Source organism: Lonchura striata, chromosome 3, assembly GCF_046129695.1.
Source record: "Lonchura striata isolate bLonStr1 chromosome 3, bLonStr1.mat, whole genome shotgun sequence".
In the NCBI taxonomy this organism is placed as follows: domain Eukaryota; kingdom Metazoa; phylum Chordata; class Aves; order Passeriformes; family Estrildidae; genus Lonchura; species Lonchura striata.
In genome coordinates, this window is record NC_134605.1 from 72,751,391 (window position 1) to 72,774,504 (window position 23,114).

General features: G+C 32.6%; 1 protein-coding gene across 5 annotated transcripts in view; it reads right to left on the minus strand.

The window, feature by feature from the left end:
* Positions 1–23,114, minus strand: part of GRIK2 (glutamate ionotropic receptor kainate type subunit 2) — a 347,561-nt gene that overhangs the window by 117,218 nt on the left and 207,229 nt on the right. For all 5 annotated transcript variants that reach the window (XM_021533827.3, XM_077782281.1, XM_021533828.3 and 2 more), the window contains one exon: positions 11,740–11,963. In XM_021533827.3, the coding sequence (XP_021389502.1) occupies positions 11,740–11,963 (224 nt within the window). The remainder of the gene's footprint in view (positions 1–11,739; positions 11,964–23,114) is intronic.

Consider the following 23,114-nt stretch of genomic DNA (forward strand, 5'->3'; position numbering starts at 1 on the left):
TCTGCTATGCATCTACTGAGTAACTTATCCAATTACAGTTACATTTGAAGCAAGGTGAAAATTCCTTTCATTGCCGTAAATGAAGGGCACACTGACCAGATTTTGAAAAGATTAAGTACTGACTCTCTTCTAACATGCTCATTTAGAAGAAGAGGTGAAGAAGAGGGAGAAAGTAAGAGAGAAAAGTCTGTGGAGGATAAATATGACAAATTTGTAGCCTTTTTTAGGAATTTTTGCAATTTGATGTTAAATTTGCCATGCTCTGTGCACACAGCAAAGCAGTGCAATGCAAAAAATTCTGCAGCCTGCTTCTATTTTTCTTCTGGACAGGGCTCATTGGTTGCATTGTGTCAGCCACAAAACCAGAGAATTTTCTAAGCAGTGGGATTCCTTCCAAAGGAATTTCTCTGAACCTTTACTACACTCTAAGCCTCTTGATGTTCCCTCCAAAATATCTACCAAGAAAATTTCTCCAGAATATGAACTAATTTCTGTGCTACCTATTAGCTGAAAACTGTTTGATATCCCTGGTGACAGTTCTATAGTACAGAACACTATACCTTTACTTCTACAAACAAAATAAGTTAAAAGCAAATTGGCATTCTGTTCTGTGTAAAGCTAAACCCATTTTTCCTAAGAAAGAACAAGAATATATGGAAGAATGTAGAGACATATAACTTTCTTTTGCAATCTACCACTTCACTATTCACCCTATAAGAAGTTTTCCATGCAGCATTCCTGCCCCACATAGTTGAGGAAAGAAGAAAACAAAATGGAAAGAGGCAGTAGATCTGGGTCGTTTGCTATCTTTAGTCTTCTGAAATTATATTAATTATTTCATCAAGCTGAAGTAGCATTGTCTTTGTGTGTCTTTCTCACAGCTAGGGGCTATCTGTTGTAAAGAGTTTATGCAAATCCTAAATGGCAAGCGAAGGCGCCATATGTCTAATGGCCACACAAAACAAAACAAACAGTGTCATGAGAGTGATGTGCGAGAACAAACCTATTTAATAAAAAAATACTTATATTTAAACTTTTCTCTGATCTGCTGTAAGAATTATTAACGACAAACTTTTTGATATTGTAAACACTTAGTATTTTCTAATAAAATAACCTATATCACTTAACTAATGTGGGGTTTTTAGCTTCAGAGCTCAAAACTTTTAATGCTGTTGAATAATTTTCCTGTAAGAAGAATACCTTTATTGCCTAAGACAAAATTTTTGATAACACTATAATAAATTACAACAAACAAACAAACAAACAAAACAACACAACAAAAAGGCACCCACAATTCTTAAGCCTGAAAATGTGTGAGTGGATTAACACGAAAGCAATTTCACCATCATTTGAGTTAACACTGAGTGACTTCCATACATAAAACAGAAATGCTTGAAGGACATACTACAGATTTCATTTCAGTATCAAAACCAGTTATCATACTTATTTTTTCAGACTGGTTTCTGATCAAGCCCTTTCAGTGCCTAAATGACTAATACTCTCTAATGAGTTAGAGGTGGAAGTCTTGCATAAGAAAAAGCTGGAATTTAGCTGGAAACAGCTAAATCAGAAAGATCCAGAGATAAATAATTCCCCTGTCTGTAACAGTTCCCCTTTCTGTCTACAAGAACTTGTATGGAAAAATCTTATTTTTCTCTAGATATTGAATAACATTTAAAGTCAATAAATATTCACTTTTTATTTCCTTACTTCTTTTAAAGATATGCTTCTGGTTTGAAGTATAATGCTTAACCATGACTTAAGTTTAATAAGTTTTTCCTCCAATAAATAAATGCTCTATCTTTCAAAGAGATAGAGTTCTGTTAAGTATATTTTGGTTTTAGGGTTTTCATTTTTTTTTTCTTTGTTTTCCCTTCAATGTAGTTATATTTAAAAATTTACTTCAATTTATTTCTCAGAATATAATGGATGATGATGATTGAGAGAAAATAGATTTAGAAAAATTGCATTAGCTAAATTGAAATTAAAAAATAAATTACTCTGGTTCTGAAGTCAGAAACCTATGCTTATTTAAAATAAAGAAAAAAAGGAAATAAAAAAACAAAAACCCCTTAGAATCTAACAGGCATGTTCCATCACTCTAAACAATCAGAAAATTGACTATGCACTTAGAAACATCTAAAAGTATTTGAGAATTACAGTTGCATTTTTAATATTATGTAACAGGATAAGGTCTATTATAGAAAATAAAGGAGTAAAATTCATAAAATACTTTTGTTACCCAAGTTTTCCTTTCCTTCAAGCAATTCTGAAACCAAATAATCGAATAGAGAACTCTGAAATACTATCTTACATAGACTACTATTTCATTCCACTGAACATCTGTTCCTAGAATTTTCTTCAAGGTTAATAACCATCATATCATCTTGACTTTTCCTTCAATGGTTTACCTCTCCCTCTGAATTTAGATTAAATAAATTTATTGCACATAGGTCCACATATTTTGCAAAAATATAATGATCTTTTTATATGTTTGCTTTATTTAGCATAAAAATTGTTTTTCAATCCTTCAGCCAATTTTGCTCAATTTTATTTTATTTTTCTGGGTCCTTCAGAAGAAGTGTAAATAGAAACCATGACTCCTAACAGTCAATTTTCCATTCCTTCACCTACTTTTTTTATGAGGAGACCGTTCACTGTTAGTCAAACATTCCAAGCAGGATGCATACATGAAATTACTTCAATAAATAAAATGTCTCCTACATCAGTTTTCTGGTTTGAGTTTGGGGGGGAAAAAAACAAACAAACCAAAACAACAACAAGCCAAATCAAAAAACAAGCAAACAAAATACCACCCAATAGTTCAGCTGCTGGATGAATTAATTTGCTAAGATATCTGGTACTCAGTAAATTCAGACACTGGTGCTAATGGAATCACTCAATCAGTGAACTTGCACATTTTCAAATTAGTACTCATACCAATTATTAAGAAATTTTTTTGAAAACACTGTGGTACCTTGGATCCTTGACTATTTCCATTCCAATAGATCCTTGTGTTCTGTTCTTTAAGTAGGAGGACTACATATCTCATGAGAATGAGGTTTTGCATATCTCATGAGAAAAATGCTGTTGTGGATTATGGTGAGAGTTACAGCTTCCTTCTCCTCACAAACACTTGCATGCCAGAGTAAAACACATGAAATAAACAAAACCTCAATTAAAGCAAATAAACCTTCTGTCCCCTCACTCCAAAAATATAAGAGGCATTGACCTTTCTTAAAAGGATCATTTTAGCTTTAAAAACATTCAGCTGCATTTATAGAGGAACCCTTCTGTTTAGGCACATTTAATGTTCCATGCTACTTTTGATGAAACAGAATTAAATGATCTGATTTCAAAAATACTGAATTTGCAGCACTTTTTCTGGAGACTCAACTTATTTTCAAGCAAGATGCTTCATAAATGCAATCCAATATACTTCCCATGTGCTTCCCATATGCTGGCAATTAGCAAGGGCTGATAAAAATAAGGATGAACCCCTGCACTGTAAAGAATCTTTCAAACTAAAAAAAAATTGTTCCTCAGATGGTATTTTAGAAGCATGGACTATGGAATAATTTGTTAATGGATGTTACTACAGTACAAAGAAATTAACAAATCACTGCCTATAGTAAGTATGAAACATTATTTTGTGTGCTGTCATAGAACTCTAGACAAAACAATCTTCAGATATTGACTCACTTATGGAAATTGTTTATCCAAGACATTTGAAAACACAAAATTAGGTAGATGACATCTACTTTGCTTTCAGTTAAACCCAATTATCTAAAGACAATTACAAGTCTTTTATGAGAAATAGCACTGTTTTGACTGCAGAGATACTTTCAAAAACAATTTTCAGGGCATTTATGTTTATAACATTTTAACTTGGCCATAGAGTGTACAAAAATAAAGTCACAGGAAACTGGGCATGTAATCTCAATTATGAGTGTGTAAGGCAGGACTACCTGTCTGAAAAGAAATGACAATAGAGTGTGGCATAATATTTTTCAGCATCTCTGAGCTTGTTCTAAAGATTAAGGGAATGTAAATGTAATTATTGAGCAGTCACAGGCAGTTAGAAATAATGATTTAGATAAAAAGTGAATGGCATTCAGACAGATGTCTAGCAATGAACTCTGTGAAGCACAATGGATCAGGTAGAACAATTCTAGTCAGTCAAAAATCAAAATAGAAGGCCACTGAGTACACTCATAATTTCATCAGCTGTTCACAAATGAAAACTTAGACGATCTTACTAGTGAAGATGGTTTATCCAACTGAATCCTCTCCAAGAGCTTTAGTAAACATCCTTGAGATCTTAAGATTCAAGGTACTGTTTAGATTCAAAAGTATATTTAAGATCCTGATATGTTTGGGCAGTCAAATACTCAGTGAAATATGTAAATGAATAACTGAAACAAAGAAGAGATCACAGAATGAAAAGCAGTTCAACATGACTTTTGAAATGCCTTCCCATAAATGCCCTCAGATTCTAAGAAACACTGCATAGCAATGTTCCATCAATATAGAAAAGAAATATATGTTTTAAAATAAGTAATCACCTCCATGTAGGGAGTCATAAAAGTAAAGTCAGAATGGGTACTAAAATAATGTGTGTGTGAGAATGAAGAGATTGATTTGCTGGTAGTAAGAGACACAAAATTTCTTAAGGATGAACAGAGTTACCATTCAGCGTAGCCATTAAAAATACCTAGGTTCTTGGGTAAATATTAATGAATTGTAGAGCTATGTGATATCTTCAGAATAATTAGACAAAAATAACAGAAACAATGGAGTTTCTAGGCCATCTTCGATTCTAGACAGCATCATTAAGATACTTCTATACTCTTCATTAACAAAAAAATAAAATCTGATTAGGATATCTACATAAAACATACTGGTGAAGCAGCTGGACAAAAATGCATATTACAAGGTAATTTCCTTGAGAACGAAGTCACCAAACCTACTGCTTTCCTAAAATACTTGTATCATGAGAGGCAGGAAAAAAAATCAGTTTTTTCACATAGGAATCCAGAATTTATTCTCTTCAAGTGAATATATTTTCTTCTTAAACATGGACATAGAGATTTAGACAATGGGGATTACTATATTTTCTGTTGAACTACTAAAGCCAACCTCAGTAAAGTCATTTCAGTTATTATGCTGGCAGCAATTTCTTCATAGTTTTGATGCAGGGCAAGTAGAAGCTGGGATTTCAGATTGATCTACCACCAATATAGCAAGGATTTAGATAACTGGAGTTTTTTACTCCTAAAATGTGAAGAGGTTAAGAAGTTTAAAAGAGAAGTTCTCTCTTACTGTGATCTCTCACAGTATTATAATAGGGATTATTATGTAGATATTGTGCTTTTGTGTAGACTCATAAACTTCCTGGAAGTCTTGTTTCTTGAACAGCTGAAGAACACTGGAATTATTCAGAAGTGGTTCAAGCAAACCTTGAGGAGTTAGGATGAAGATCCATACTGGGTTGCTTATTTATAAACTATAAATTTCACAAACATTAAATTTCTTCTGGAGAAGTCAGAGAGATCAAAGCATTCTTCCAAGTGTCAAAATGCAAAGTGAGAGATTGTCGCTTTACTCATTGCTATACACGTCCTACTTTAAGCCATGTATCCTCCTCCAAAACATTTAGATTTTATAGCATTGATGCTGATCTAAATCATAACTTCTCAAAACACAACCTAGATGATGACTATGAGAAGGAATTACAGTTCCAAGTTTTTTTTGCAGTTTTTATATAGAAATGAGACAGATCCTCAGCTCTGTGTGCTAGCCACAGAAAATTACTTAATTACTCAAATACTGTTACTAATTATGGGTTTATGTTAATATAAATGTCATACGGCACAATAAATTATTTAATCAATTTAAAGCTTACTTAGAAGTATCTGAGAATATTTTAAATAACATGGACAAGTCTTGCTCACAATATTTCAAGTGACTGCTGTCCAGATAGGATGACTATACAATTTCATCATTATAACATTTAGCAGGATAGACTAAGTAAAAAAAAGTTCTTAATAATTTGCTTATGAGTGTAAAAAAAATTTATAAGATATAACTGCAGTGTCTTCTTTATATTACCTCATTTATTGGAACTTCATTTAAATGTTAGAATTCTAAAATTAAAATTTATCAGTTCTTATGCAAAGGAGAAGAAATTTAGTTCAGCAAATAAGTTTTCTAGAACATTCTCACAAAGGATTTCTTGGTATAGTTACACAAATATATCAATTAATAAGAAAAGCTTAAAAAGCCATCAGAGAGAGAGAAAAATTCTTGCTATGCAATCTGCCAGGTACACTTGACAAAAATAAACTCAGTGTTCCAGAGCAGGCACAGTTAATTTTTTTTTTTTTTCACAGTAAGTATGATCGCCAACATCAGCAAGCACTTGTTTTTTCAAACAGCAAAAAATTATATTAAAAGAAGCAGACTATATAGAATCTTTTGGAAGCAATCAGCTAAGGGTCTAAGGGTGCAACTTGATTGCAAAGAAATAAAATTTTTTGATTCTGAAATAATTGTTGTGGAACAATTTTGGTAAGTGTGTGATTTTTGGCATACTTTTAGCCTTGTCTACTTGCACAGCATTTTATAGCAGAGTGACAACCGCATTATACTTGTACTACAACAAAGGAAAATTTAATACTTTGCATTACAATTGAGCCAAAACTATCTTAAAACTCTAAGATTATAAGAGAAGCATATTTCAGTGTTGACATCTGGATTGCCCTATAGGATGATGAATCTATTCCTGAAAACACCTCATAGCATATGCTGTAGTTCTCTGGGGAGACTTCAGGAGACAAAATTCTCATAGAAAGAATGCTTGTTAAAAATAAAGGGCAGATATGCTAACTTACAACTTGGTTAATTATCAACATAGTAATTTAGGAACCAGCGCTCCATAGTAACTGGAATAGTAGTTTCCTCTCATTCTCTCATTCATTCCTTGCCATAAAGGTAGCTTTCAAGAGGTAGTTTCAAAATCAATCAGGCAAGGTTAAGGACAGAAATCAGCTGAACAAAAATATAAAATGAAAATGAAGACTGATGAGATGTAAAAGGATATACATGCACTCCAGAGAGACTTAATGCCCAGGCACCTGTTACACTCTGAAGCAGCAGGCTATTCCCAAGTTTTTTCACAGAGAAAATAGTAAGATAAACGTGTGGAGACCTGTTAGGACTTGTCTTATTTAATTATGCTTTATTCCAGCTGTTAAGAGAAAAATATAATTTGTTGATGATGCAATGTTTATTGTGTTCTAATTAGTGCTTACGAGGAAATGGAAAAATAGGTGACAACAAATGCTTTGGCAGCTGGAAGCAGCACAAGGGCTTTACTTAGAAGACGCAGAATAGCATAATTCCAAAGACAGGATAAGGCAGGAAGTCTTGGCATAAAAAATGTTACAAGTAAACGCAGATAAGCCCTTTAAAATGACAACCTATGATTCAAAATTAGCAATTATGGCAGTGAGCACAGTTTCACATATATTTCCACAATATTCACTGATACTTTGGACACTTCAGTGTCAAAAGCACAAGAGCTCAGTAGGGGACTATTTTATTTAGGATAGGTTATCTCCTTCACATCTGATCTATAAAACTGAAGTACCGTACTAAGGCAGCTGTATCTCTTCCAGTTTTGAAGATAGGTCACTAAGAGTAAACTTTCTTAGGACACAGACATGTCCACATCAAATATAAAAAGACCTTACTACACAGAGAAATCCATCATTCTTCAGGGAATAACTTGAAATCCAATAAATTAGTCATAAAATTATTTGATAAAAATATTTAAGGAATTTAGTCTCCAATCTGCATTTTAAGAAAAGATACAAAAAACACCTATGTTTAAAATTATGCATAAGAGACTCAAAAATACAATATGATCATATTATATCATATTATTATAGCTGAAGATTAACTTTGAAAGTAATTTATCGGAAGACCTATGTAAAGAAAACACATTAAGAATTTTTCAAAACATAAAACTGGTTTTCTTCCTAATGCCTACATAGAAAGTGAAGGATCCTCCAGTAACCAACATATTAGATTTTGCAGGCCAGAAATAGGAAGCATCTTTTTCTTGTACTCAGACTGATGGAAAAAAAAGGGACACTATGTGTCTATGAAGTTGATATACAATACTGTAAGAAAACAGTATGTTGCCTAGACATGGTACAATGATTTGCAGAAACACACAGAAGTAAAAAGAAATTCCACTAATTGAGATTTTTGATTATAGAGATCAGAAAATGTGTTGGTGTGCTTTACTGAGGTCTTAGTTTTCCTTCTAATCATATCTAAACTGTGAATTTAACTGGTATTCTAAATCAAAGAAATTAGTAAAGGCAGAGGCATAAAGGTATGGTATGGGAATGCAGCAGGATTTCAGATAACACAAGACACTGCTAGCAGACACAAAAAGACAATGCTATCTAGCACCAGAAATACCTATTACTTCCACAAGAGGAAAAAGTACTGTATGAATTTCTCAGTTCACATAAAATGAATAGGATAAGTGTCAAGCAGACAGGGTTTATATATCAGTCATCAGCCTGTACAAAAAAGCAAGGAACTTCCAGAGACTGACCATCCTAACTACTCAGATTCAACAATAACAACAAACAAGATTAAGAGGTGCAATGCAAAATTTGTCTGTTCAAAGTAGAATTGTCTTTTGGGGGGAACTACAAGAGGAAAATAAAATAGAGAAGCCCTCCAGCCAGCACATAAATCTTTCCTAGCTTTCATATTTTCCCAGTCTCGCTGAGTGTGCAAAGATTACAGCTCTTTATATATCATTCTCAAATTGGAATGAAAATCCAGTGCTCTTGCAAATTAAGAACAGGACTGATAGAGATTTATGTTATATTTCTCTTTCTATGGAAGTATTTTCAACAATTCATTCTTAAAGATTCTTGAACTTTTTACTAATATTTTCATCTTTCCTTAAGTATCACAATACCACTAATTAATGAGTGAGATCCAAGTGACACAATAGAATGGTACTTTCCATTTTTATGTACCAGGCTCTCACATGCCAACATTGCTTGGAAGACATGGTGAAACAATAACATCACAAAACCTTTGACACAAAAATGGGAGGTCTCAATTTAAAAATAAATATTCTATACTAAACATTCTGATGAGCTGTGATTACAAAACATTATATCTTAAAACACATACTAAGCACTGCTCCAAACAAAGGCACACCTTATTATGAAACACACAGTAATTATTATGAAACACTGTTAAACATCCATTATGGAAGGATTGTTATGGAATATAAATCCTCTCAATAAGAAACTCTGGGTAGACCTTATTAAACTAGTAGTATGCAGTCCAGGAATTTTACAACACCAGGACAGGAAAATGCATCAGCTGTGCAATACCTAACCTATAACCTGTACTGAAAACACATACCACTGTGCTGCAAAGTCCTCTGCACTAGCAGACTTTAAAAAATCTCTCTTTACATGACAGATAAAATTTTTGAATTGTATTTGCAAACACGTCCTTAACTTTTGAATAATGTTCTTTGTTTCTGCTTAGTATTCAGAAGAAAATTCAACTTTTAATTTAGACCTGTTACCTTTTAAAAGCAATAATGTTATAAAATGCTATCACATAATATTAAGTCATTCTGCATTATGAATAAAGCCTGTAGATTGTTTTACATAACCCTACATCTTTTATTTCTAAATGTGTTATCAATATTTGATTGTACCAGTTAAGAAATAGTGAAAACCTCTAGATATGAAGGCTGGTATAAATTTACGTGTAAAAAAGATATCTTTTACAATTTTACAGAAACAAAATTTCTCTGCTCAGTATAAAGTATATTCCATATTGCTTTACAATTAAGATAATGCACCCAATTACATATGGAATTTATGGTTCTTGTCACAAAAACAGACAAGTGAAAAAAATGTCAGCATTATTTATAAATACTAATTATATTTATATTTATAAACACTATAATCTAGTGTTTATATATAAAAATAAATATCCCTTCCTTTTCTGCTAGTAAGCTCAAGTGGACAAATAGCTTAATTAAAAAAAAATTTAAAAAAAGAAAGGCTTCAAGAAAATCTATCTTTCCTAAAAAACATGTCAAGGCACAGTCTTAAAGCATAAGTAGGAACTCAGCCATACAAATCCTACTAACATTAGTGGGAGTTACCTGTCAAAAGCACTGTGCATCATGCTGAATATGTCCTTCAGTAATAACAGTAGGGTTAAAACTTTTGGACATATGCATAAAAATTTTACGTGAGGCATTTCACAAGGTAACAGCTGTGATTTACGCTCAGCTGTGCTTTCAGAGGTATCTGTATGGCAGGAACACCTCAGAAAATATTGTATTCTTGGAGCATCTCAGAAAAGATTGTACTCTCTGGTTATATAGTCCACTAAAATAGGGGTTTTTCAAGAAACTTTCATCAAAATTCTGGATCTTTAAAGCAGACTTTTCAGAAAGGTACACAGTAAAGTCTTTCATTACAAAATGTTTCGTATTTGTCTACATTACATCGATACTGTCTGTACTTCATCTACAGGTGCTAAACTACCTTTAAACTGGTTTCTAAAACTATTGCTTCTTCCTAATATAGGAATGATGCAACTTCTCCAAAATTAAACAGAGTATCCAAGAGAGATAGAAAATCCTGATACTAAATAAAACACAATAGAAAAAGAAATATATGAAGATTCCACTGTGAACCACAGCATGAAATCACAGAAATCTCAGGACTGAAGTGAGATTTCATTATCAACTCAAACAAAAAGACTCCATCTTATTAAAGAGATAAGAACCAATATAGTTCATATGCATTTGATTTTAAAAAATTGCAAGTGATAACAAGGGGAAAAGAGATTGCATACACTGTTCTGAACCTTTCCTTTTGTTGTCACAACAAATGCCAAAGCTATGTGTAAGTGTCTATTTATGTAAGCATCTGAACTCAGCCTTAATGAGTTAAGAAGGAAATGGTAAACATATTGGATTTTTTGACAAAATATGTTTTTCTGCTCATTTAGGTTGAAAAAAAACAGATAAAACAGTGAGCCCTATATCTCAAATCTATTTATAATTTAACAATTGAGGCATCGAGTTCCTTAATCCTAAAAGCTCAACTAAGCTTCCAAAAACATTTCACTTGGAGACTTCAAATTCTGTGAAGTATCTCAGAGATTTCAACTAGCACAAAATTAAAAAATAAATATTGTTTTCATACTTCAAAGATACTAATCTACACAAACTATTACAACTGGTAGAGGCCCAGTTTGGACATCTAGAATTAGTGTGGGCAGCTAAGTACTCAAACTGAGATTGAGCACCACAGCATAAAAACAAATCAGAGTAACAAAATAAAACATGCAAACCCTGGATTTCTATATGCAGACTTATTGGGAAAAACTATTTTAAAAATTTTCTAGTGTCTCTCTATTTGTAAATAAAAGAAGAACTCTAGCTAACATACTCAAGACATAGGGAAAAAGTCCAGTAAAAAACTGGAGACTTAGTATGGCAGTAGAGGATATTAATAGTGATAACCCTCATCATTATTCTTCTGTAAATCATGAAGTTTAAATATAAGAGTATGAAAGTAAGAAAAGTTTTGTGACTTTTGACAATTATTAGTAAGAAAAAAATGGTAACAATTGCCAAAAAAATCACAAAAGTTGACATGTTACCTGGCTATGACAAAGAGCACACAACTGACACCCAAGTAAGCCAGCAGAATATACATCCAGATATCAGGGGAGAGAGGATTCAGGAAGGAGAAGACGCCCGGGTTTGTACCATTGGGCTTGCGGTACAAAATACTTATTCCAAGAGTCATAAAGGGCTTGGAAAAGTCGATGACCTTCTCACGGACATAGGTAATTGCCAATGGTGCAACTGCAAGATCAGCTTTCTGTTGACAGAAATACAAAAAGAGAAAAAGGCCATAAGTCAGAAGAAACAGGCTGAAGCAGACAATCAGATTATGCAAAACACAAACTTTGTATGAAGGATGTTTGCCCTTGTACTATGTTGCCTGAAATTTAAAACTCTTCTCCCTATAAGAACAGATTTATTCTACTTCCTCTTTGCTAAACTGATATAGCATTTAGAAAAAAACCTAAAATCACTACTACAGGGCTACAAGTGAATAAAAATATTGCATCTTGCAGAAAACATGAACATCTATTATCACATACTTTAAAACTTTATTTATTGTGCATTTAAACATATGTCTTCTCTTTGTCACTCCCTCACTGTGTACTTTAGAAGCAAATATATTTGGGAAGCAGATGTGAATATGCTAGTACAAATGCAGGGAAAGGACCAGGAGGTGGTTCTTCATATTTTAGGACAAAAATGGTACAAAATGAAGACCAGTTTAAAACTGAAAATGCTACACCTGCAAGGTTGCTGAGGATGTCTTAACAAAGTACAACTGACCTTACTCATTTGTGGGAATCACCGCAAAACTTAAAGATAGTTATTAATCAATTGGACTATTTAAAATGTAGTCATCAATTGAACGCATGTTGTCAATTTACATTTAGTTTTAGTCATTATAGGAATAATTCATAGCAGATTAATAAATGGCATATGCTATTCTTTTAATCAAAACATAATGGAAATCAGAGTGACCAAAAATTTACATAATCTACTTCTTAATCTCTGTCAACAGCTCTTGAAATACTCCTGTGCATGTACGTATGTGTATGTGGGTGTGCATACGCACATAAGAAAGAGGAAAGTTCAGAGTGAGAAAGTTTACAGTACTAGATCTGGAAAGCTGTAAACTAAGAATTCTTTATAAACCATACTAAAATTTAGATATGCAATGACAGAAATGCTATAGCTACCATGGAGTACTGCTACCCAAGTAATATATCCAAGTAACATAGCTGCAAATAATACCATTTTCAGAATGCCTGTTTTAGGATACAGAGATATGATTCCAAATAAAACAAATTCATACGCTTATGTACTTTTTGCTAATTTGATATTGTGTATACTGTGTAACAGTCAATTCTCCATGCAATGTAGCATTTCAGTGTTCCCTTTAATTTTCATTTTCTCGCTGTACACAAAGTTCTTTTATGATCTATTCTTGTTATGAGCATTTATATAATTAGATATACTGTAGTCATTTATGATGTGAAACTCTGTTGGCACTGTTCACTTTATTTGGAAAGGGTTTACTGATCAAAAAAATTACATGCACTTCATTTCTATTAGTATTAAGAACTTATAGATATTAATCAAAACAGCAAGGCCCAATTCCACAGTGGATGACTTTTTATGGATTGCATATTATTGATAATATTCCAGCTGATGTAGAAAGAAAATGGTAAAGTAAGAAACTAAAACTAATTTGAATTTAAAGTTATAGGTCAGCATATAAATGTTTAACAAACATAATAACCCAAAATTAGTTTGTGAGGCAAGTAGCAGACCTTCACCTAAGAGTCTGAAAACAACTGACTAGAAATTATCACAAGAGGTAGCTTCCCAAAGACAGATAAATTAGATCTTTTGGAAGGCTATTAGTAGATGCGAATGTTGGTCTTATTATATTAACAGAACCTTAATGAATAACAATTTATTTTAATAAATACCATGGAAAATCCAACCCTTGGTCAATAGATGGAAACAAAATCATATACAAATGAATATAGGTTGTAGCTATCTTTAGTGGGGCCAAGTTGCAGATGAAATTAGCAAAATAACTGATCAAGAAATTATATGTCTCCTATGACAGACTAGAATAGATATTCCAACCCAGGAGGACAGATATAAAATTTATTTACATAACTTGACATCTCAAAATTCAGGGATGAGTAATTCTGTTTGAATATTCTTGAACTAGAATATAACCTAAGAAAAATTAAGCATAAAACAAAACAAACAAAAAATTTTAAATATCCAAAGTCTTTAATAACTGAGGAAATTTCTAACTTTAAAATGTAATGATACCACATGCAACTTTTGTTAATATCTTTTATTTCAAATCCTCAATTCTCCTGGTTATTCTTTCATTCTGAAAGCAGCACTATATGTAATTATGAGAAAACAAGGGCCAAGTTTCCAGAAGTGCAGCACAAGTTTCTCCTACACTCAGCTATAATGAAGATATACAATGAAAAGAATCCTCTTTAGTTTACTTCTAGGGACAAAGAGGGAAGGAATGGTGCAAAATTAGTATTTTATCAGTCAACATTTAACAACATTAACAAATCAGTATATCCTAAAATGGATTTTTGATAAGTTCCATTACAAAGATTATTCATCTCACTTGGCAGTGATCAATGATTCTATTTTCTACAAGGAATGTATGCGTGTATTCTTTAAATGAATAAAAATATATATCCATCTGAAAACACAGTCCATAATAGCACTTACTCTTTTTTGAGATGAAAGAATTTTTTGTGACAGCATCCAAGGACTGGTAAGTAAGCTAGTTGCTACAAAGAAAAATTCTGAGCCAACTAAATATTACAATAGGGATTAGAAACAGTCTGACAAGGACATTCCAACACAAGGCATGGTCCTGAGAAAAATGGAGGAGCTGTAAAGCCTACTCTACAATGTGCTAGAGGACTGCACTGCAGATAATAAGCTGTAGTTGTGCATCCTCTCCCTTCCTGTCCCACCCCACCCCTCAGGAACTCAGGACCTCCTGACCAAACCTGGACCAAACCAGCTGAGCAGTGAAGCACCTCCTTGATCAGAACAGTAAGGCAGTAAAGAATCCCTTGAAAGTACCAGAAGCTCATCCATGATACAGGTAGGAATAACCCTGACTGTAATGCCTTCCTGACCAAGGTAAGGACAAAGGATAAGCTTTCACACATGTATAAAGCTTCCCTGTCCTGCTACCATGGGTAGTTGTAGGATGCCCATTCACTAACAACTCAAGGTAACCCTGATTCATTTCTGATACAGAAGTGCCTAACGTAGGCTAAAGTCATCCTCCTTTGCTTCTTCACTTACACTGTACTTCCACTGACTATTTTACATAAAGTATTATTCAAAGAGAAAAAGGGAGGATATTTTTTCATTTGTAGAGGGCTAAAATTTCATTCATAACCTCTAAGAATAGAGATTTTAAAATTATATTGAATTCAATCTATGCTTGCAGATGCAAACAACTTCAGCAAGAAATCTGCACTTTACTGTTGAGTAATGTATGGCCATAGCATGCACAGAAATTTGGTATTTACAGAAATTTGTGCTTTTCTGTGAAAATTAACTGTATAAAACCTGGAGAAACAATTGCAATAATTTTGGGGGGAAAAAATTTGAAAGGATATCATAGCTTCTACTAATAACATGAGAGAAAGGAAAAACAATTAAATTTTCTATTGTTGATAATTTTCTGAAAAGCTTTTGTCTCACCTATTTTGTTCAAAAGAATGAAGAATTTAAATACAATCTAGACACAGAAACAATAAAATGGCTAATGGCTTTCTTTAATTACAGGCTACAATTACACAATATTCCAGCAAAATAATTGAGTATTTTAGACAATGTAAATGGAGTCTTCTGGAACATTTTGAATTGATTTAGCAACTAGTAATGTTTATGGTAAAAATGGAAAGGGAATCATACACTATCGAGTCCCAGTTGTTTATTCAGTCAGTCAGTACAATCATATTGTAATTGTATTATATACACAAAATTATACATACACTGAAAAGGCATTTAAGTAATTTTACTTCTCTACAGGTAGCAATGCACTTATTGCCTACAATTATTCTTGAAAATACAGGAACTTGCCTTTTTTAAAGGAAAAACATCATAAAGCTTTTGTTTTATCCACTATATTTCCTCAGCCTGACCCTAAGTCTATATATAAACTTCTTCAGCCCAAATTTTTGAGACTGTTAACCTGAGATGAATTTGAGTTACATTCCCTTTGGAGAAAATGCATTCTCAAGATAAAAAAGGAAGGCTAAAGCACAGCTTCAATTCTTTAAACCTGTCTAACACACTCTTAATGCACAGAGACCTTATGCATTATTCCTGTTCACAGAAGTGCATTTCCCTGCCACTGATTTGAAAAGATAAGATCTGTAATTTGCTTTTAAGAGTACAGTCCATCCTAAACTGCCTTGTTCATGCTGTTACATTATAGAAAATTTTATACCCCACAAGAAATTTTTGGTCTTATCACAAGATCTTCATTTCCTTTGAAACCACTAGGAACTTATTAGGGCTTTATCACTATTTTTATTATAACTAGCCACTTAAATTACTTTGACAGAAATGGTTTCTCTACTACCTTTCACAGAATCATAGTACAATTCAAGTGGGGAGAGATCAGGAAGCGTCTAGTGCAATTTTCTGTTCAAAGCATTTACATGGATGAGACAGTTTGCTCTGCACTTTACCCAGTCACTGTTGAAAACCTTCAAGGGAGGTGACTACATGACATTTCTAGATAAGCTGGTCCACTGCTTGTCTATCCACAGAGTGAAAAAGTTTCTACATACAAGCAGTGGAGCAGGCTGTTTAGAGAGGTTATGCAATTTCCACCCTTGGAGGTTTTCAGTTTATGCTTGCTGCCTTTGGTCTTCCCGCCAGGCTCCTCTGTGAAAAGCCCAGATGGAGCTTCTTGATAACCTCCTCACAGGTCCTGGAAAGCTGCTACTAGAAATTATTACATTTTTGACATCTACTCTCTTTTTAGAGAGGATCCAGATCTAGAAATCCACAGAATCATTTACATAGAGGTAGATTTGTAAATCTATTTGGAAATGTATTGTAGAGGAAATTTGCATTCTGTCCACTACCATAGAAACAGCTTTCAATATGAATGAAGCTAGACAAAAATGGAATGTATGGAATACATGGAATTCTTCCTTCAGTGATTTAAATAGGATAAAACATATGTTTTGTTCAACATAGCACTGTCTAGAACTGACTTTTGGGCTTGTTTTCTGTTTGCTCCTTTGTTATTAAATGAATGTTTAGTCAAGGAAAAATGATAGTACAAAACCAGCAGGAACTCTCTAATTATTTAATTTACATTATTTCCTCTTATTCAGGGCTATACTAGTCATTTCTCATTTGCTTATGCCAGTATGGAAAAGATTTAATAGCTGAATAGATGCAATTTGAGTACTCATTAAAAACGGATATAGTTTCTGTCTGTTGGTTTATAATAGACTTTCACTAAAGTATTTTGAACAAACTTCAGTCTAATTAACAGGTAAGCAAATTGCATGTAAAAGCACTAGATGTGGCAGACCACAAAACTATATGTAACAGGAAGATGGGTAACTATTCATTTCATTTCAACAGTTAAAAAAACCTTTTATGACTTCATTTCAGGAATTTTGTACAAAGATTTCTTCTAATTGTTAGAAGAGCAGGATTCACATACCCCCAGAAAGCTGAATTTGTCAAAGAAATGTACAAGACTGTGGCTCAGAATTCAGGAAAGGAAGTCTCCACCATTAGGAAAAAAAATTAGAATATTTACAATAAAATGTTTCAGTTCTTTGCTGTTTTACACACTCTTTCTAATGTTGTATTTTTTACTAGAGATGTTTAGCAAACATTAAAATTATTAGACATCATGTTGAAGCACATCTTCTTGAAATAAAGTACACAGGTAACATTTATTCCATTTTTGGTAGGAAACATTTTTATTGTTATACTTTCCAGATTTACTACAACTTCCTGGAAATGTTGGGTTTTTTCCCAGTTGCTAACCAGCTATCACCTAAAATTTCAGTTTTTGCACTCAGGACAAAAAATTCCTAGATCTTTTAATTTTTACATAATTTCTGTTCTCAAATGCATGGTGTTTTATCAAATTGTTTTGGTGAACTCATTTCATCACAAAATAAATTTTGACTTGCGTCAAATTTGACTTAATCCTATTTTTCTGTATTACTTTGTCATCTACAGTTTTTCACAATGGAATCAAAAACATTTTTGCATATCATTTGGATGGAAGTAGACCACTGCAGAATATGCCACCTCTTATTGATTATCAATACTCAAATAACAATTTTTTGAAAGCTATAATTTCATCAGTTTAATTAATTAATGGAGTAAAACTTTTTCATATGGACAAAATCAACCTCCTGGAATTCTCAATTAATAATTAGATTCCAGGGTCTTAGACTTAACTGAAATTGACCTTTATTATAAACAATTTACAAAAAAATTCCTTTTTGAATAGTCTATAAAATATCAAACAAAAATCAAAAGTAACATGGTTTTCTTCCTAAGACACACATAATCAGTTTTATTTCCTGTATTTTGGACTTATGTAAGGCTACACCCACTGTCTTTTTTTAACTCTATTTGACATTTGTATAATTTTCTTAAACAACTGAATTCTTTTCAATGGCCTGAGAATGATAGTACTAAGCCAGCAAGAACTGTCTAATTAAGCTTAGTTTTTCTGGATAGAAAAAATAATTTAGTTATTTCAAATATCATGTGCAATATTCAGCCCTGTCACTCCCATGTCTTATGATCTTCAAGTTAGGTTGAAAGTAATCCTTCTGGCCCTCAAAAGTAATCCTTCTGGCCCTCAAAAGGTCATTGAAATATTGCAATGTTTCGTAATTCCAATATGTAAAAGCAAAAAACTAGGGGGAGATCTACACTTATATTAATGGTACAGTGTAATAACAAAGAAAAAACTGTTCAAATTGGAAAAGCCACCACAGAAACATGTCATTGCTCTTTCCTGGAGTAATCCTGTTGCCCTGAGAATAACAGATCAGACTTCATACTTTCTGGTTCCCCAGACAGTATGGATGATGTGTTTCGGTCATCATTCCCAGAGACACATCTCTCACAAGCACATCCTAAAACTCTTATAACAAAATGGTGTTTCCATGAAAATTGACATACTCAAGGTTTCCACAGCCCCTCCTCCCTATCTTTCATGAAACATTCACTTTGAGATATGTTGAAATTTTTTGGAGAGGAGTAAAAGAAAAATTGCAGCATTATTAATAACCCCTAATAAAAGGGATAAGCCCCAATGGAAATTCTCTGCTATTAGAGAATTCTATTTTTCTCATCTACTTCACTTCAGCAGGCATACACATAGAAACAAAAATCCCAATGTTATTTTCTACCATTCTTTACTGTCATTAACAATGACAGCAACATAAGTAAAAGCTCAGATAACGGTATGAGGATATGAAAAATGTAATACTTTTATGAATACAGCCCTAACCCCGGATCCAATAAATTCCTAACTATTACTGTAAGCATGGAAAATGCTCGAGCTAAAGTATTATTGTTTGGAATTTCATTTGAAAAACTTAATGCCACTGCCTTGATTAGCTATGATTAATTTTGCTGGCAGCAGGGTGAAAGGTAATTACAACTATTTGCTATACAATATTTCTCTGTAACTGAAAACTAATCATTGTATAAACCCAAGTGCATTAGCAAGGCGTGTCCATAACAATCTAATTGTAAAAGAACAATACATAGGCATATTGCAGCTAAACAAGAAAGCAATATTCACTTCCTCTTATTGTCAAGAAATTTCAAATAAACTATCCCTGGAGTACAGATCTCCAGAAATTTGTCAGAGCACTTTGAAAACTCTACTGTCAAAGTCCCCTGCCACTTTTGGTGTCAAATCACTGAGAATGTAGTCAAAATTTTTCATCCAGTTTCTTTGGGAAGCATAGGACACAATTAGCTTAAAAATGAATGAATTAGCATTTATAAACCTTTATGAAAAATTTGTATACTGCATTATTCTCTATGCCTTACTGCATTATTAGAAATTTTACTGGGTCTTACTTTGTTAAATGAAGACTGTCTGGAAATTCCTTGTTCTTTGGAAAACAAATTGCTCATTTAAAACTGCTGCTACATTGGAAAGTGCTTCTTCATCTGTCCTGTATTTGAAATCAGTAACAACTTAATAGGGAATTCATATATGCACGTATATGTTCCTACTGAATTAATACATAGTTTGGGAACTTGGTCTAAACTTCTGGATTAGTATATATTTGGCATATTAGATTGCTGACTTTTTTTTACATTTCCCTGGAATTTTTTATGGATTTATGCATCTCTACCTGAAGTTTACTTTCTACATAGCTTTTGCTGGGTTAAGATCTGTTTAGACATTTTTCCATGTAATATCATATATAACCTTTATTAGAGAGTGACAAAGTAGCCATGAAAACTGTCAACTTGTGAGCATAGAGATGAATATTTAGCTGTTGGTTTGAAATGAAATTGTATTGTCATGTAGAAGACCATCTCTTTGATCCTTTACTTTAAAACAAACTAATAAACTAAAAAGGAACAGAAGGTGCATAGTATGGCATATTTGAGTGAATTACATTGATAAATTCAGACATGAAAAATATTTGAAGAGACGTTTTGTGAGTCTATGAATATATACAGTTTGCTTTAAGTGAAAAACAGGATCTCAAGCAACAGATGAGATACAACTAGTTGCTTGTCAGGGACACACTGATGCTTATTCAGCTTGAGACAAATTACTTTGGAAATAAAAGGTCAGAGTACTTGAAGTTGTGGATTAATGCATTAGCAATTAGACAGAAAAGCACTAAAAGGACAAGTGATATTTTCTGGCATATTACAAATTACCATAAGAAATTATCCTGTGATGCCAGGACATGTTTCACACAGAAGTGAAATGCTACTTTAATGAGGAAAGAAAACACATAAACAATAAAAACTGGAAGCCAATATGAATATATAAAACAGCAAAAACACACATGAAAGGTATGTTACAGGCACTTAACAGTTAAATAGTCATGGATGCTTTATCAATACAGAATAACTGGAAGAAGTTGTAATATATTTTTTAATATTGAAAAATATTAATCCTTCCTTCCTTCCTTCCTTCCTTCCTTCCTTCCTTCCTTCCTTCCTTCCAAGATCCTCTAATTGCCTTTTACCATCAAGTCTTCTGAGATTTTCACTAATAAAAGAGCCATGGCTAAATTATCCTCCATTGTATTGAAAATCTCCACTGTCGGACCTTTTGCATGAAAATTACAAGAGGGTTTCCTATAAGTAAGAAGGAAAGAGGTAGAATCCAAACTATATGATGAAATGGCACTTGAAATGGAATAAAGAAAAAATGGAAGAAAGTAAAATTTCCCTGGCTCAAAAAGGAAGGAACCAAACATCTACACAGTCAGTTATTATCTTTCTAAATGTTCAACTGTGTAAAATTCCTCTAAGCTGAAAATCCTATTCTTAGAGACAAAGACAATTCCAATTTAATCCTCACATATGATCAAAGAGCAATCATGATCTGAAAATTAGACATTTTTTGTAATTATTTATGAATCATAAAAGATCTGCAAACCTTGAAGTTTATTTGTAGTGCATAAGCTTTGTGCTGTAGAAGAATCATTCAAAGACTCCCCCCAAAATAATTATTTTTAATCATGTATGTATAATAATAAATTATTTCCCAGTGGAAATAATTTATTATTATACATATTTTTCATTTATAGATCTGTCAAAGTATAAAACAGTAGTTTTTTCCTGTTTTGGAACCCAATGCAAAGAATCTTTTTAAGTACTTTTGGATCTGTAAAGTAGGATGTCTAATTTTCTAAATTACATATTTTGATTTTATCTGTCTGTGCTAGCTATATTGGAATATAATGTACATGCTTAAACTATATGTCACATGCAATATAATACAGTGACATGACAACTTTTAGCACTTAAGAACAACCTGAAATTCTCCAGAATTTATGATTCAGTTCAAAACCTGTTCAGTAAATCTATCCTTTCATAAGGTTTTTGAACCAAAGGCAGGAAGTCAGTATAAAGAATACTTTTTTTCATGAAGAATTCATCCATAAAGAATGGAGATTCCTGGAACTTAGTTCCTTCTCCCTTAAGTATGTAACACTCATATGGTGAACTAACCTGAGAAGAGGGTAAAATACTCAATAAAAGATTGTGGGAAAGAGAGCAAAATGTTTAAGTGGAGAAATTAAATTCAAAATTCATTCATAGAGAAATGTCATCTGTGTTTGCTGCCCTAGCTAATATTTGTCTTACATTTGCAACTCTAGAGACCAGTGTGTTTTTCCCAACAAGAATTCATTGTCAGCTGTCAAAGGCAAGGAATCATTATACTAATCTTCACTGACAGCATTTACCACAATTTCAAAAAGAAACTACTTATTCTTGGAGACTGATATAAGAATGCAGGTGTGAACTCTAAGTAAAACAGTCAAGGAAACAAGAAACACAAGCAAACTATGGGAAAGGAGATTGAAAACAAACAGAGACTGATGTAAACACTTCAGTCTCTTTTCGTACTATAAAATTTAAATTCTGAGACTGACATGATATGTTAAGTTCAACTCAGATAGAGTTATCTTTATTTTATTTAGATTTTCGAGCCCCAGCAATTATGCAAAGTGACTACTGATTTAAACAGTTTATTTAAATCTTAGATTTATTTGGTACTTTTAATCTTTATATAAATGGTGCATTTTCCTTTCTACACATATAATATACCAAAATTATCCATTTAATTTATTCTTGGATTATGCATTTTACATGTTACCATTGCAAACATATATACTAGAGCAGAGTGACTATTCTCTCTGAACTTAACTGACAGATAAAACAAAAAAAAAAACAAAAAAAAAAAAAAAAAAACAAAAAAAAACCAACCCAGAAAAAAAAATTTAAATGTTTTTCAATAGATTTAACTGCTATGGCAACTTTAAGAACCATCTTTATTCTGTAGTCTATTTTAATTAGGAACTCTAGTTGAAAAATATAGAATCTTTTAACCTTTAAAAAATGAAACAATTGAGTTTATTAAATTACTTTATAGGAAAGAAAACCTTTATGACAATTTAAAAATATTCTCTAAGGGAAATGAAGGGCTGGGAAGCTAATGTAGCATGTGAAATACTAACCATATAGAAATAACCTGTGTGGTAACTGTCTGTCTGGATTTCTTCACTAAATTGTTTTGCCTCACTTTTTAGGTATGAAGTGTTGTTTGCTAGTAAAATGCACCTAATTTTACTAATAACATGCATGTAAATAAAGGACACAG